At 41.0% G+C, this 14,553-nt stretch overlaps 1 protein-coding gene across 4 annotated transcripts in view; it reads right to left on the bottom strand.

The window, feature by feature from the left end:
* The window catches only part of GRIA4 (glutamate ionotropic receptor AMPA type subunit 4), a 210,647-nt gene that overhangs the window by 12,731 nt on the left and 183,363 nt on the right, over positions 1-14,553 (bottom strand). For 2 of the 4 annotated variants that reach the window (XM_057372466.1, XM_057372467.1), the window contains exon 14: positions 4,424-4,538. The exons of the other annotated variants lie outside the window; for them this stretch is intronic. In XM_057372466.1, coding sequence (XP_057228449.1) covers positions 4,424-4,538 — 115 coding nt within the window. The remainder of the gene's footprint in view (positions 1-4,423; positions 4,539-14,553) is intronic. 4 annotated transcript variants of the gene reach the window in all.

Raw genomic sequence — 14,553 nt, 5'->3', positions numbered from 1 at the left:
TCCACTAACTTTTCTGGAAAACTTTCTGAATGAGGGCCCTGATGAAGTTCATGAAAGCTTGTGGCTTTCTGGCCTTCACTTTCTTGCTTGCCTTAGCAAGACTGTGGGACTTATCCTTCACATCTGCCTTCAGACAGTCCCAGCTTTGATGAGAAAGAAGCTCTCTGAGAAAAACTTAAAATTATATACATAAAATATTTTAAAATATTTTACACTTTCAAAACAGGATTTTTGTCCAAATTTAAATCAGTCAGCTGTGATGGGAAATGTACGTGATCCAATGTGATAAGCCCAGAGTAYGGGGCTGCAGAGTGGAAAAGGAAAATTTTTTGCTTATGTTTTTCATAATCACAACATATATATACCATTTTGCAATCACAGTAAGTGATTGCAGGTGTAGTGAATTTCAATGTATTTTAGGCTTCTTCTTTTGTTTGTTTGTTTTTCATTTTAGTAGAAGATTTTCAACAGCTCTCATTAGAGATGCATGTCCAGATCACCTTGGCTCCCTTGTTTAGTTTGACTGTGTCAGTCACAAGCTCAGAGAATACAACTTGTTCCTACATTGCTTACACAATCAGTTGGTGAAAAGTCCCACTGATATTAAAGGGGACAAAACGAAAAAATTGCTATGGTTTGCTGTATGTGAAGTCATGTACAGGGGTTAAATTCAATATTTATAATTAAATTTCCCATTAAGTTTAGTATTGTATACTAAATGTGGCAGTAGAAATTGTCTATAGATTTGGGTTTTGTTTAAGTTGCTTAGTGATTCCTGAATTACTAATGTTGGGCTAAATCTTCCACTAGAGAAAACTGGCACAGTTTGTGAAAATCAGTATAGTTTTTCCAGTGCACAGCCGCTGAGAATCTCTGTTGTTTTATATAAACAGGATCCAACTGCCTCAAGGTCATGTAAGGATAATATATGAGAAGTAAGAACTAAAATTACTCTTTTTCTATGGAGAAGAATTTGCCCCATGTAGCCACAGTGAAAAACTGCTGTGTGATAACCCAGGAGACTGGGTTTCTTCATTCATGCTGACATCGGTGTTGGCACAGCCACCACAGTGGGCACAGGGACCCTGGTTTTCTAACTTTCCATCATGTTCTCAGCCCTTCTACCKCCTCTCTTGCCTTCTTACTCATTTCCTCCTATCCTGTCATCAATCACTTGCTCTTGGAAGGGCTGTTTTTTAAGAGCCTCAGGCTGGATCTTGAGCCAGCAACATCAGCAAAATCAAAGTGCTTTAAAATGGCATTAATGAAGTTCTGAGCTAGCTGTGTTCAGGACAACAAATGGGCAATTATAACATTTGAATCACAATACTGAGTGATTCTGAAACTAATATAGAATTCTGGTAGACAAGGATTTTAAAAAATGCAATCATGAGTATACTTTAGGAGCATTTTCATTACCCACTCATGGCTGAGCCATTAATTAAGTGTAAGGTCAGTCTCATCAGCTGAATGAAAAAAAAACCATGGGCCACTGTGCTCTCCTGAGGGCTGCCAGCAGAGACTGGAAAGGATCTCCATCAGCACAGCTTCTGTCCACTCACACTTTTATAAAAACAATGCAGCAAAGTGGCAAAAGCTGTKTTTCAGTACCCTCCCATGCACCACATGAAATGGTGATGGCATACAGTTAGGATCTGAGGTACTACTTTCAAAAGCACTCAGGTGACTCAGGGAACTCACTTTTATGTTCAACCATGAACTAATTAATCAGATCACTAAACCACAGGTGGTTCACACAGGGCAGCTTTGTGAACTGTCTTTCTGTATTTTGGAAGATTGTCCCCTRAAGGAACAATAAATGGGGAAGCTAGGGGTGACCTTTTAAGAGCAGACAGTGGAGGTAGGAGACATCTTGGTTTTTAGAGCATTACAAGCTCAAACTGCGGAACTCTCCCTCATTTCTCTAGTAGTATTGTATTTCTGTACTACTATTGTAGTACTATGAGGTCTAGACCCTCATATTCTGGCTAATGAAACTCAAACAGYAACAGCACTGTTATCAGTCAAGCCTCAGGTGCTGTATTTCTTTCAAGAGGAGTTTCCTATTCTCACTTATGAGAGTGCAAAGCTCTGCAATTTAAACTGGAGCTGCTAACAAAGCTCAGGGTTTGTTCTTAAATTCACACAATGAAATCAAGCATTATCTTCTTAAGAAGGTTAGAACTTCTTTTAGGACTTGTTGGTAGCTATCAGGTTTACAAAAGCAGTGCATAGTGTCCAGTTATTCCACTCATGATTTGCTAGCAAAGAAATAAAATACTTAGAGCTCCATTAATTCAGTAGAAAGGGTCTTGACTYCAATTGAACAAGACTGTTTCTGAACAAGGAAATGGATTTTATAGATGATAAATGGCTAAGTAACCCTTTGGGGAATCAGCCTGGCTGTCGTTTATGACTCAATGCAGGCTTTGAAGAGCATGGGAATGCCTGCTCAGCTGCATGATGTGCCTGCTTCTGCCAAAGGTGGGCAGTGCAGGCACATGATAGACCTGGAGCTTCTTCCCAGGACCACTGGTACTGGCCACTCGCTCAGCTGTGCCTGGGAAAAACTGTGGCAAGAAACAGGCCCAAGGTCAGATAAATGTTCRTGGCAGGCTGTGCATAGTCCCAGAAACACAGGCTGAGCTCCATCATGTTCTCCATCCTTTGCTAACACTGTCCTGTCCACCCTATTGTCTGCTGTGTCCTGAACTGCCCATGTCACCGTTGTTTATTTCTGCTGGCAATGTGTTCCTTCCTCCCTCCTGCATTGACACGTCCCCCCTGTCCCCATGAACTACACTCCTTGCCCTTCTTTTCTATCTTTTTCCCTCCACTCCTTTTTCTGTCACTTTCCATCACAACAAACTTGTTCTTTCAGCACTTCCAGACATTTCCCTGGTGATACCCTACAGTCTCTCTACCATGCGATGTTCCCCTTTTCCTGCATCATGACTCACACTACTGGTGGCTGATAATCAGGGACAGTAAGTTAAGAAACATCCTAAGTTCTGCTATCTAGTTTTCATYTCACTTTGCAACCACTGAAGGCTTATGGGGAGGATATTATAAGAAAATTGAATTATTTTAATGACTTTATTCTCTGTGATGTTTTTTTAAAAAATCAAATAGATACCCCTCCCCCAGTAATGCAAAATTTCAGGCTTGGATGGAGGTAAGTGCTATTAGGTMTAATATATCTGAACACTTCAGAAGAGAAAATAGAGACCATTTTTGAAACTGTGACTGCTGGCAAGCAGAGCGGTGTGGGGAAAAATAGGTAGAGCAGCAGGACTGAGGGCAAAGTGAGGAGGATTAGGAGACCAGATCTGGGTGAGTGCAGAACAGCCCAAGGGATGGTCCCTGAGGCTAGGACACAGAATGAAAGAGCAGGACGACTAAAGGAGAGAAAATAGTATGAAAAAAAAATATATGTAGGCAACTGTAAAGAAAGCTACATAAACTGTGTATGACAAATCAGTCAAATTTAATCATCTATATCTGACTAGCTCTGTGCCTGCCCAGCCACCTGTGCAGCATTCTCTAACATGTTGTTCACACACAAGCACATAAATAAATATTACTGTGTGCTGCCTAGAACAGAAGGGGTATTTTTAATATATCAGTTCACCCCCACTTCACCATGTTCCACATTTTTGTTTCTTTTCAGCACCAGGCAGTTTYCCAAATGAAGCTATGAGGAGACAAGAAGTACTGGTACTGGCCATATGGAAGATAGGGGARTGCAGAAAGAATATGAAGCTGTTARCACCWCAGCCTAGCATGCAGMCTAAAATTCCTATCTGATAAATTCTGGTAAATTATGCCTAGGGAACCACCATGTCTTTCCAGTTTGCTGGAAAGACAGCAGAAAATGTCAGCATGAAGATATTTTATCTAAAGTTTGTCTTCCTATTTTGGATACTGTGAAAATTGTAATTTGTACCAGATTTTTTTGTGTCAATAGTAGATCCCTGAGCCTGGRCCATACATTAAATTACTCCTCAGAGGTAGTCACACTGATTTTTTTTTCCTTTTCCCCTAATGGCACTGAAAAATATTTTGAATAGTACTATATAGTAGTAGGAAAAAAGTCTTAGCTGGTGAGCGGCTTCTGAAGGTATTAAATTGCTTGTTCACAAAGAGCAAGCTTGAAGAAGGCTCACCATGATTCCAGAAGATGCTGGTTTCTGAAAACTGGTGATAGATCTCACACCAGAGACCATTTACRAGCTCCCCTTGGGATGCTTGAACAAATGCAAATATTTTTGCTTTGACAGTAATTGCATACATCTYGGTTTCAGCTGCAGGTACCAGCAGTGCTGTGCTACTGGCAAAGCTGTTTTGTCGCAGGTAAGACCCCAGCAGATGCACCAATTACTTCACATACTGTTTACCCGCTTTTGGTGACATTGAGGCTAACCTTGGAGTCACCTCCCCCGCTGCCACATTCTCCTTTGTCGTACCACCATTTGTTTTTCAATTTGTCCAAGAGGCCTTGTTCATTCAGTTTTAAAACTGCGAGGTTAACAGCATTTCTTGAAACGATAAAACATATTTTGTAAGAAACTGCACAGCTGTTAAGATGTTAGAAGGAATGAGGACTTAAGCTGTTTATAAGCTTGATCCACACACTAAATAAACCTCTCATTTCCACATTTCAAAGCCCTTGGCAGCACAAATAATTGTGGTTACTTCCAAATGTGAAAAATGTGTTTCCAGTTGTAGAAACGATTTTCAGAACAGCTTGGATTTTAATGCAAAAATTCTATCAACCAACCCAAACCATTTTTGCAAAATGATGATAAAACTCTGCCTGGAATTAAAAACGATTTACACAGATTTATTTGAATCTATATTTAATGTCTGTTCAGTGTGGGCCCAGGCTGTTTTTTCAAGCAGATGAGAAAATGAATCCCCAYATACTAAAGAGGCAAGATCCAGACTGCCTGTGCTAGACGCTGCCATTCACTGTGTCACTGCATTCTGATAAGGAGAGCTTCAGACTGATCCTGCCCGAGCTATGGATTAGGGCTCCAGAAACACACAGTGGGAGGAAGAGCTGAGGAGGAGCACTAACAGCTCCCACACTGACTCGGGTGCTGTCCAGAGCCAGTCAAGAGAGCACTGGATAAAGGTGCCCAGAGGTCTGTCTGTCTGTCTAAAGCTCCATCCCCTGCTGTTGGCACATCTGTGCATTTGGGACACAGGCTCTAGAGCTCTGCTCCCTTTTACAGCACAGGCTTGGCTGAAAGGCACAACATGGGGCCCAGTTCAGTGCCATGACTCCAGGGACTGCCCTGCTGCTCTGGCAGAGCACCCTGTGTCCCAGCACAAAGAGCACCTGCAGGATGGAGGAGGAAGGTGGTGGTGAAGGGTGTCCTCACTGGGGAAACCTGGGAACAGTGCAGCCAAACTGAGGTTCAAGCACTGGGAAGAACAAAGCCAGCAATCTACAYAAGTGCTGAAATACAAGGTTTTTCAGACATCCTGAGGATCTGAGATACACAAAGGTTTTTGGGACATCCCGAAGTCTTTTTCCTGGAGGGTTTATGCATGTTTTACTACCACTGAATACAATAGAAACCCTACTTTCCTAGAAGCAAAGTGGCACAGGCACAACAGACTGAAAGGGGTTCTGTGAGCCTGGTGTCCTCCATATCATGTTGAAATGCTCTTTTTTTCAGATGAGAGAAATACCTGAGAGGCTTTGGATCTGCGCGGGCAGAGGGGCCTTGCCAACACAGAGACTAAGGCACAGAACGACTGCTTTCTGTATGAACTCAAGGCTGCTGGAAGTGTACTGAAACTCAGCTAAGAACTAAGACACCTGGTCCTGGGATGCAGGTGCTTCTGTGCATGCTCAGAGTTTTCCCTTTAGGTGTCCAGAGACCATTGGGATTGGATGGCGGAGGTTAAACAGTGTAGACTCCACCATACTAACMCAAATGTAAGGCATCTGGATTTATGACAGTCACTGTATAACATTCWAAAATCAGTTGATAACTAATCTGCCAAGGGATTTATGCAGCCTTCATCATCTCCAAAGAAACTCTGAACTTGTTTCAGTGTATGACTTCCTATCTATCTGTATTACTAAGACTCTGAACCATCAGATATCACAATGATACACAACCACATCAGCATTAGAAAAATTGTATCTTCCTGTTTTTATGTCCAGGTGTTCCTAGTGCATCCAAGCCTATCAGACATACATTCTTTCTGATTGATGCCAGCCCAGGATGTTGCTTGTGGATCTGCAGAGGCACATGGAGCAATGGCAAAATTCATCTCTGAAGAATTTGTGATGTGTCAGTAGCTTAACTTCTGCTCTTTGGGGTCGATAAGTGGATGAGAAAGATGGAGATTCTCTCTGAATTTGTTTAATGCTCTCAAGATCTGTTKGTCAGGACTRAGTGGGATATGACAAGAACTATGAMTGTCAATGGCATCATCACTTCAACAAGAGGATGTAAACACCTTCAAAGCAGTTGGGGAAGGGCTGGGAAGAGATCCTCTGGCAGTAGGGCTCTATCAAATCATGTGGCACCAGATGACACTGGGGTTTGTGATTCAGCCTCTCAAGAGATGGCTGGTCTCTGGTCCCTGGGGGTCCTTTCTGGACTTAGAATGGAAATCTTTCTCTCACTTACTAAGAGAGGTTTCTTCCAGGCAAACAGGTACAGACAATGGTACTTCACAACTTATAGAGAGTCCCTTACTACACTAGTCCATCTGTGGGACAAATGTCAGCTTCAGGACAAACTTTTACTGTTTTTGGGTAACAGCTTTCCATAAAGCTCCTCCYGGATGAAAGAAAGGTCCTTGCTGGCTGGTCAGGAAGTTTGGACACTGCTTGTGTGTAGATCTGATGTTACCTAACTTCACTGCAGTTAGATTTATATGAGATTTTCARTAGAGATAAAGTAATTGCCTGTCTGTCCCTGAAAGTGAAAATGAAAACTGTARGCTGTAGTGGGAGTGATAGCAGACTGCTCTTTGTGGATAAATCTTTAAGGGGAACTTAGCAGCCAGGCTGACAAATGTGATATTGTATAAGTGCTCTAATTATGATTCACATTCCAGAGGGAGAGAAGCAATTGCAAAATTGGAATGAAATTGTTCATTTGTCCCTTTTGTTCTTGGAAGCAATTGCTTTTGAACCATTCATATTTACTACAGGTTTTTCATACCCAGCTTCTAATACAAAGCCTGTGCTTTCAGTCTCTTTGCCCCATTTAGAAAGGTAACTGTGTGGCCTGCCTTGCCACTTACCAGAGAGATTTCCAGTACACCRAATGTAAATGTTGCCTTTTTGAGGACATTGGGACTGGGCCATAGAWGAAAGATGATCCTGGAAACACTTCTTTGACACTGAACAACATTACTTATTCTGAAAATGGCTTAGATATATACCGGGAGCCCGCTGTCTAAAAAGTCAATGTCAAAACTCCTTCTTGCTTTGACAGGAACTAAACCAAGGTCTAATTTAATGCTGCTGTGTCAAATTGGCACACTGGGCAGCAATAACCTAAGTGGCTGCTTTGACAGATCTACAGATGCAGGCAGGATTGATCACTCCCACAAAAAATGAAATATATCTCGAGGAATATCACTAACTCTCAATTCAACAAGCCACTTAATCTCAGTCTGATTTTAAAGCAGATGGGAAGCCCTATCAATCTGTCTATCTGAAAAAAGCATCTTCAARCTATTTCCTCCAAGCTGTAGTCTCTCAAGTGTGAACATTAAAGCTCACCAAATTAGACAAAGTCCTTATGCTAAAATTCTTGGAAAGTTCTTTTCTTTCCAATCTTTATTTTATTTTGGGTGAAGACRTTACCTCATAACTTACAACTTCTTTTTCTAGTTATTTTCTAGTCTACTTTTACCTTTCATTTGGATATTCCAAGATGAATTCAAAACAACTAGGTGATGTCTTTGACAACAAATGTAAATTTTCATGTTTAATTTTCATGTTGAAGGGAAAGAGCTTTTCACTTGCCAAATGTTCAAATTTATCTTTCAAAGCGTTAAAGATTATCAAAGAAAATTTTCCCACAGGGATTTACAGAAGCTGCAGCTGGTTGATAGTAATTGTAGAGTAATAAATAAATAAATGAAACCCATTCATGAGAGGGTTATTTAGCTGGGTTATTAGCCATATCCATAGACAGTTTCACAGCACAACAGAGAAATGGAAATAAAAAGGATGAAGAAGTAAATGTGGATTTAAGCTGCAATCATCACTCTGAAATTAAACAGTATTGTTTATAAACACRTTATTGTCCTCATCATATCTAGTAGGCCATGTAAAACCAGGTTAGTTTCACACTGCTTTCTCTGTTGCTTTGTTATCCAGGTCTACCTCAATGTGGAAATAAAAAATTTCCTTCTGGTCACAAAAACACAGAGAATCTTTGCCCAACACTGCTGTACCTCCCAGATATGTTATAACTGAGAGCCTAAAATGTGCAATGGTGACTGCATTGAAAATTATATACTGAGAACTCAGAACCAGGCTACCTATACTCATCCTAGACAGTGATTCGTTCTGCCACAGAAGAAGGCATTTGGAAACCTGAGTCTCTGTGGCAAGAAYTTTTATCTTAAAAAATAGGACTGTRTCCTCAATACCACACTAAATCAAAACTCCCACTAAAGACAATGTATTCCTGAACAAAGGAACTGAAATATTGGTGAGAGTCAGGTTTTAACAGYAGAAAGCAGGTAAGAGCTTTAGTATTTTACTCTAATGCTTGGCACCACTGCACGGTCCTGACTCTTCCACTACTCAGAAGAAAACTGTCCTTGTRTGCAATAATAAAGCCAGTTCAGACAAAACTGCAGCCCCCACTTCACAGGTACTTGGGTGCATGGACAGTGATTTCAATGTATGGATCACAGCARCCTTTAGAATTACAGTATGAAAATTGCGATGAGGAGGAAATCATTATTACTCATTTAAAATCACTGTCCATCTCCCTATAAATAAACAGTAGTATGCAGTTCAAAACATTAATTAGTATAACCTCTTTTTTTTTTTAAAGAGCCTATCGGTGCCAACTGTAGATACACCTTACACAGTTACCAAAAGATGAAACTTTCTAAGTTTCAAGCACAGACAGTTGACAATGTGACTATCTCGGTCACTTGCAAAATAACATCAGTGGCTCCAAACACCTTATTTATTACCCAGAATAACTGCAGCAGGGTGCTTGCCCAAAGCCCAGGGAAGCCAGCAGAGAGGTTTGCTTCGACTTCCAGTGAGTTTGTGTCACATCAATGCCTAGCAGTTGACTCATCTGCTGGGCTTCAGTCTGTAAGAAGCAGTGAGGGAGGCATGTAACAAATGATCTGAACACCACGGTGCACAACACTGTGGTACCCAGCTCATGGACATGCTTAACCACAGGAGGGCCATTTCCACCGCTGATAAAAACACAGAGGTCTCTGCACTACGAGGAAATGAGATAGAGGTCCAGGCTAGGAACCACCACAGCCGAAATCGCAAGCACTGCTGGAAATCTGAGGCAGTCATAGTGGAACATCATGAAAAGGAACACCAAATTTTGCCTAATGCAATTCTTTCAACATCATTTTCAGCACAGCAACTCAGCACTCCTTAGAAACTAGGAACTAAAACATGAAATGCATTCTGCTTAGTAMGGTCAAGCCTGTTTTTACAACCTAATGCCCAGAGCTTGAATACAAACAACAAATAGAAAAGGCTCTCTCCAGCCTGGCTGGAGATATATATCCAGGTGAATATATATCCAGTTGTACGCATACTTGTATACAAATATATATACCTTCAGCTAAGGGTGCATTTATTGTTTAAGTCATTAAGTTTCCAAAATCTCTGGATGCACCACGGTTCATAGGATGGGTGGAAAGTACCACCCATCTGCACAACTCAATGTCATCCCCAATGGACTTCCAAGGACTCAGCCTTGTCYTCGTTCATGGAGACTACCTCCATGAAGTATGGTCTCAGAATATCCACTTTTGAATACWAAATACTGAATACTGGCATAAAGGCACAGACAGGTCCCTAAGTGCTCATTACAACAAAGGCAAGATCTCTGCTGTAGGCATTTAATAACAATCTTTTAGGTAGCCAGTAGAGCTTTGCCAGGAAAACTTAAATGTCTTAGCTATTTAAATGTCTTTGACATTTTCCCGAATCCCTTTCTTGAACTTAGTCTCATAAATTGTGTGTAACTGGCAAGTTAAATAGAAAAAAATACTTCCTGGGCAGATTAGCACAATTCCGCAGTTATCGTCACAGATGGCGGAACTGTTGCTTCACTGCTTAGAGCTGGGGATGCTGTTCACTTGCAATAATGAGCAAGCAAGATGTGCAAACAAAAAGTGACTCACTGAGGAGACCCTACACACACACAGACAGCTTTGTTTAAGCTGCAGCCATACTGCACAGCCCATTGTCCCAGAAATGCAGACGCCACCAACACAACTACTCRGTCAGAAGCAGCGCAGAGTYAGAAAAAGCCAAATGCTGCAGTTYACTGCCTGCACAACTGATCTAATTGTTTTTCAAATGGATGGCTTAACAGGACTGAAAACATTATTCACCATTACTGATCTTGGCCAAAAGATTTAAATTTTCCTTTATATAATATCTCAACCCCACCCTTCAAAGGGCTTTTCACAAATCCTTCCCACAAGGGATTTCAAAGCCTCAGAAATTGCTCAGTCACTTAGAAGTCATGTGGTGCAGAGAAACAGCATCTCTGGTTAACCTCAAGTTCTCTGAGCACACAAAAGACTTCAGCAAGGAGAACCTGAATGTTATATGAACAAAGCTCCATAGGTGGGCCATACATGAGGTATGGGCAAAATACAGTCTTCCTTTCTATATGATAAAATACACAAGCACATTGTCCATGAATTCATTGCATATGTACTCCTGTATAACTAGTGACTGGAAAGAAGGGGGGATCAGTAAAATACTGCACAAGGTGAAGCAGAATCACAGATGTGGTGGTGCATCTGCAGCTGCAGGAACAAGCTTTCCYGAGACTGCAATATCACAGCCAGTGTCAGCAATTGATGACATGTCTCAAGCAATTCCAAGCTCATTTTTTCCTTGCACTTTGGATATCTCTCCCTGCAGCTATCTGCTGGTGCAGCCATCATGCAGACCAGCCCCTGGGCACTCCTGGCAGAGGCTGGAGGGCATCCTCCTGCTGGACAAGGCAGACAGGGTGCTTGGTGAAGCCAAATTCAGTGACCTTATTTCAGGGATGTGAATTGCATTTATTCTCTCATGATTTCATCTGCATCCAGCCCAGGTGGCTTGGGAAGAAGAGGCTACAGCTGCCAGAAGCCTCTCCTCACCCCCCAGCCTAGTGCTTCCTGGATGCAGCTGAGGATCTGTCTTAAATGTGCTTAGTGAGACCCACACAAGTGGGTGCATWTTTACAGCTTGTATATATCATCCATTCAAAGGGATTTTAACAGGAAAAATTAAAATGCAACCTTACCAAGCAAAAAATTAAGACCTGCATATCTTTTGAGCTGTTTATTTTATCCATGTTTTGAAAAGTGCTGATGGCAGATTGTAGCGTGACACAAATGTAGTGCAGTTTAAGGGTGTTTGACAATTCATCAAGAGAAATTAAGTGTAAAGCTGCATGGCACTGGCTGAATATGTTTAATAAGTTAGGAATGAAACAAGCACTCTGTTAACGAGGAAGATGTAGCCAAAGCTTACATCATTGCGTATTCAGAAGGCTTGAAGGATCAATAATGTAAGTATTAAAAAGAAGAGGTAATGCAAGAACATTTTTACAAGAAAAATAACCTAAACATTAGTGACCAAAGGCCTGCTTTAAAATCATGTTCTATTAAACACATTCAGTATCTTGCAGGGSTAATATTTATACTGGGATTTATAAAGGTTTGCATGTTGTCATATTACTTGTATGAAAAAACTGTATTCAAATATTGAATCACAGCAGTCATCAAAACATTTTCACATTAGTTCAAACAAAAAAGAGTCCTTGGCACTTGCGGTCATAGTCTGCCCAGCATTTATGTTAGATAAAGAACTACTAGTATTTATGTTGTGAGCCTTCACAATAATACTGGCTCTTCCTCAGTGGGTCTCTCAGGCTTTTCTGTTGAGCTCTTCTATTTCTATATTCATGCTTATCAAAGAAAGGGCATGATCAGCCACCTCACCAGAATGCTCAGGCCCAGCCCAGGACCCACCAGAACAGTAGATGACTCCTGAATACCATATTGCAAAATTCACATGCCCCTGRAGAACTGCCTGGCTTGTAGAAAGCCCAAGTGTTGCAGAACAGGTCTGGGCAGGTTCTGTGCAGCAYTAGAATCTGATGCCTTTTAAACACACTATTTTAAAATCCCCTATCCGGTTTCATTTAAAACACCTCTTACAGAAAAATATATMAAAATATGATTCAAGCAATAAAGAAAAGTATTTTTGCAACTATRTATATTTATTTCTACTTATTTAGAGATAGGAAATTTACAGCAGCACTCAGCTGCTTTTCAGTCGTAGCTAATCAAAGTAAGTATASCACTCTTCATTTAGCCATCCAAATAAGATGGTTAATTTCCAGGGGCAGAGAGTATTTACATCTTCTATGTATATCCTAAGTATAGAGCACAGTTTAGTTCCTCGAGCTGAGCTTTGTAAACAAATGTGAGCCAAACTGACACCTTGAGGATCAGCGGGAGTTCCAATTAATGGGAGACCCACTGCTGTTAAAAATTGCCATAGCTACTTTGAATTCAAAGAGGTTCTGACAATTTACACCAGCTAGAGGTCTGATGACTGTAGTTTAAAATATTTATATAGATTGAAAGCTGTTTTGCAGCAAGATATTCCAATTACAGTATGCAAACRCTGCTTGGCACAACCAATTAAATATATATTTTGCTTGTCTAAAAACAACAGCAGTTGACCTGGGACTGCAACTCAGCTTGTTTCTCTGTTTTATACAAAGCTTTGCTGTAAATAAAAAACACATAAAATTGTCCCTGGAGAAACTGTTCATATTAGTTCAGCAGATAGTCTTTAGCAGCAGTGGAAATGCTAGTTTCTCCCAGCTCTGGGCTATTTTAATTTTTGCTATCAACTACCTAATCCTGTTCGCATCGAGCAGTACAATTGCTTTTTTTTTTTCAAAGAACAATTTTTCTTGCTGGTTTCAGCATAAGCAGAATTGGGTGAATAGGCTACTGCAGTCCAACATCCGCAAATCAGAATACATGTTTTAAAGGCTTAGAATCATCGACTCATAKAATGGTTCGGGTTGGAAGGAACCTTAAAGATCAGGTTGCTCAGAACCCCATCCAAACTGGCCTTGAACAATTAGAGGTGTGGGGTATTCACAACAATGCTGCATAACCTGTGACAGTGTCTCACCACCCTCAGAAAATCCGTCACTTGAGTGATATTTTTCAAGTGTCTGAGCACCAGTGTAATGCTGTCTCACCATTGCAGGAATCACTCTCAGGATAAGCTTAGCCCACTGTCAAGTGCCTCAAGACTCTTTTTCACCTCAGAAACACTGGGAACCCTCTTTCTGTTTTTTATACATTTGATATTGCTGAAAGTATTTACAATAATATTTTTATAACTGAAATGTGTAAACTGAGCAYGTTTAAGTGCATGCCTCTCCTTCCCCCCAACACATAATGCTTTCAGATGGGGCAACATTCACCTTTGGCATGGCTGGCAGAAAGCCTGTTGTTTTTTATGCCTCAGGTGAAGCAGACCTTGACTCAGTTTGTCACAGCAGGATTGTTTGGATGCTGTTTCACCTGCCTCTCCAGTAATTCCTTAGTTTAGGGTCCCTCAACTGAAAGAAAGTGGCAGTATTGGCACAGACAGGTAGGGTTTCATGGCAAAGCACATTATGTGGTTCAGTGCCAGGCAGAGGTTCCATCTGTGTTGGATAGCACTGCTGATACCCAGGGAGTAGCAGCTTGAGGTGAGGGTCACAGCAGTGAGGATCTAGCAGGTCYCATGCTGTGCCTCTCCTCTCCTACTCAGACTGCATTAGTGCAAGCTGCTTGCAATGACATTATGGTTTGTTATCCAGGCACATGTTGAAACTCCTGATGCCTCCATCTCAAGAAAAAGCCAAATGCTGCAGTTTTCTGCCTGCACAACTGAWCTAATTGTTTTTCAAATGGATGGCTTAACAGGACYGAAAACATTATTCACCATTACTGAYCTTGGCCAAAAGATTTAAATTTTCYTTTATAWAATATCTCAACCATATTTGTRAGGCATTTTAAATTTATGCTTCTGAATGCCACAAAAATGACTATTTTTGCCCAGGATGAGGCTAGGAAAACATACCTCTTTTGGATACAATTCGGTGCTTATTGAATAGAAATAGAGTGTGGCTCCTTGTAGCTCCTTGTAGCTCCTTGTAGCTACTTCTTCTTTATATCCACCTCAATCCAATTGACATCACTGATGGATTACTAGAGAGTCTATTAAGATCACAAACTAGGGCTATCTTATGCTGAGGAAGATTTTACTGCATC

The sequence above is a fragment of the Malurus melanocephalus genome, unplaced genomic scaffold (genome assembly GCF_030028575.1).
Source record: "Malurus melanocephalus ecotype Western Australia unplaced genomic scaffold, MMel_1.1 scaffold_172, whole genome shotgun sequence".
NCBI lineage: Eukaryota > Metazoa > Chordata > Aves > Passeriformes > Maluridae > Malurus > Malurus melanocephalus.
Note: the sequence above shows the minus strand (reverse complement) of the source record. Positions and strands in the feature narration are given on the sequence as shown.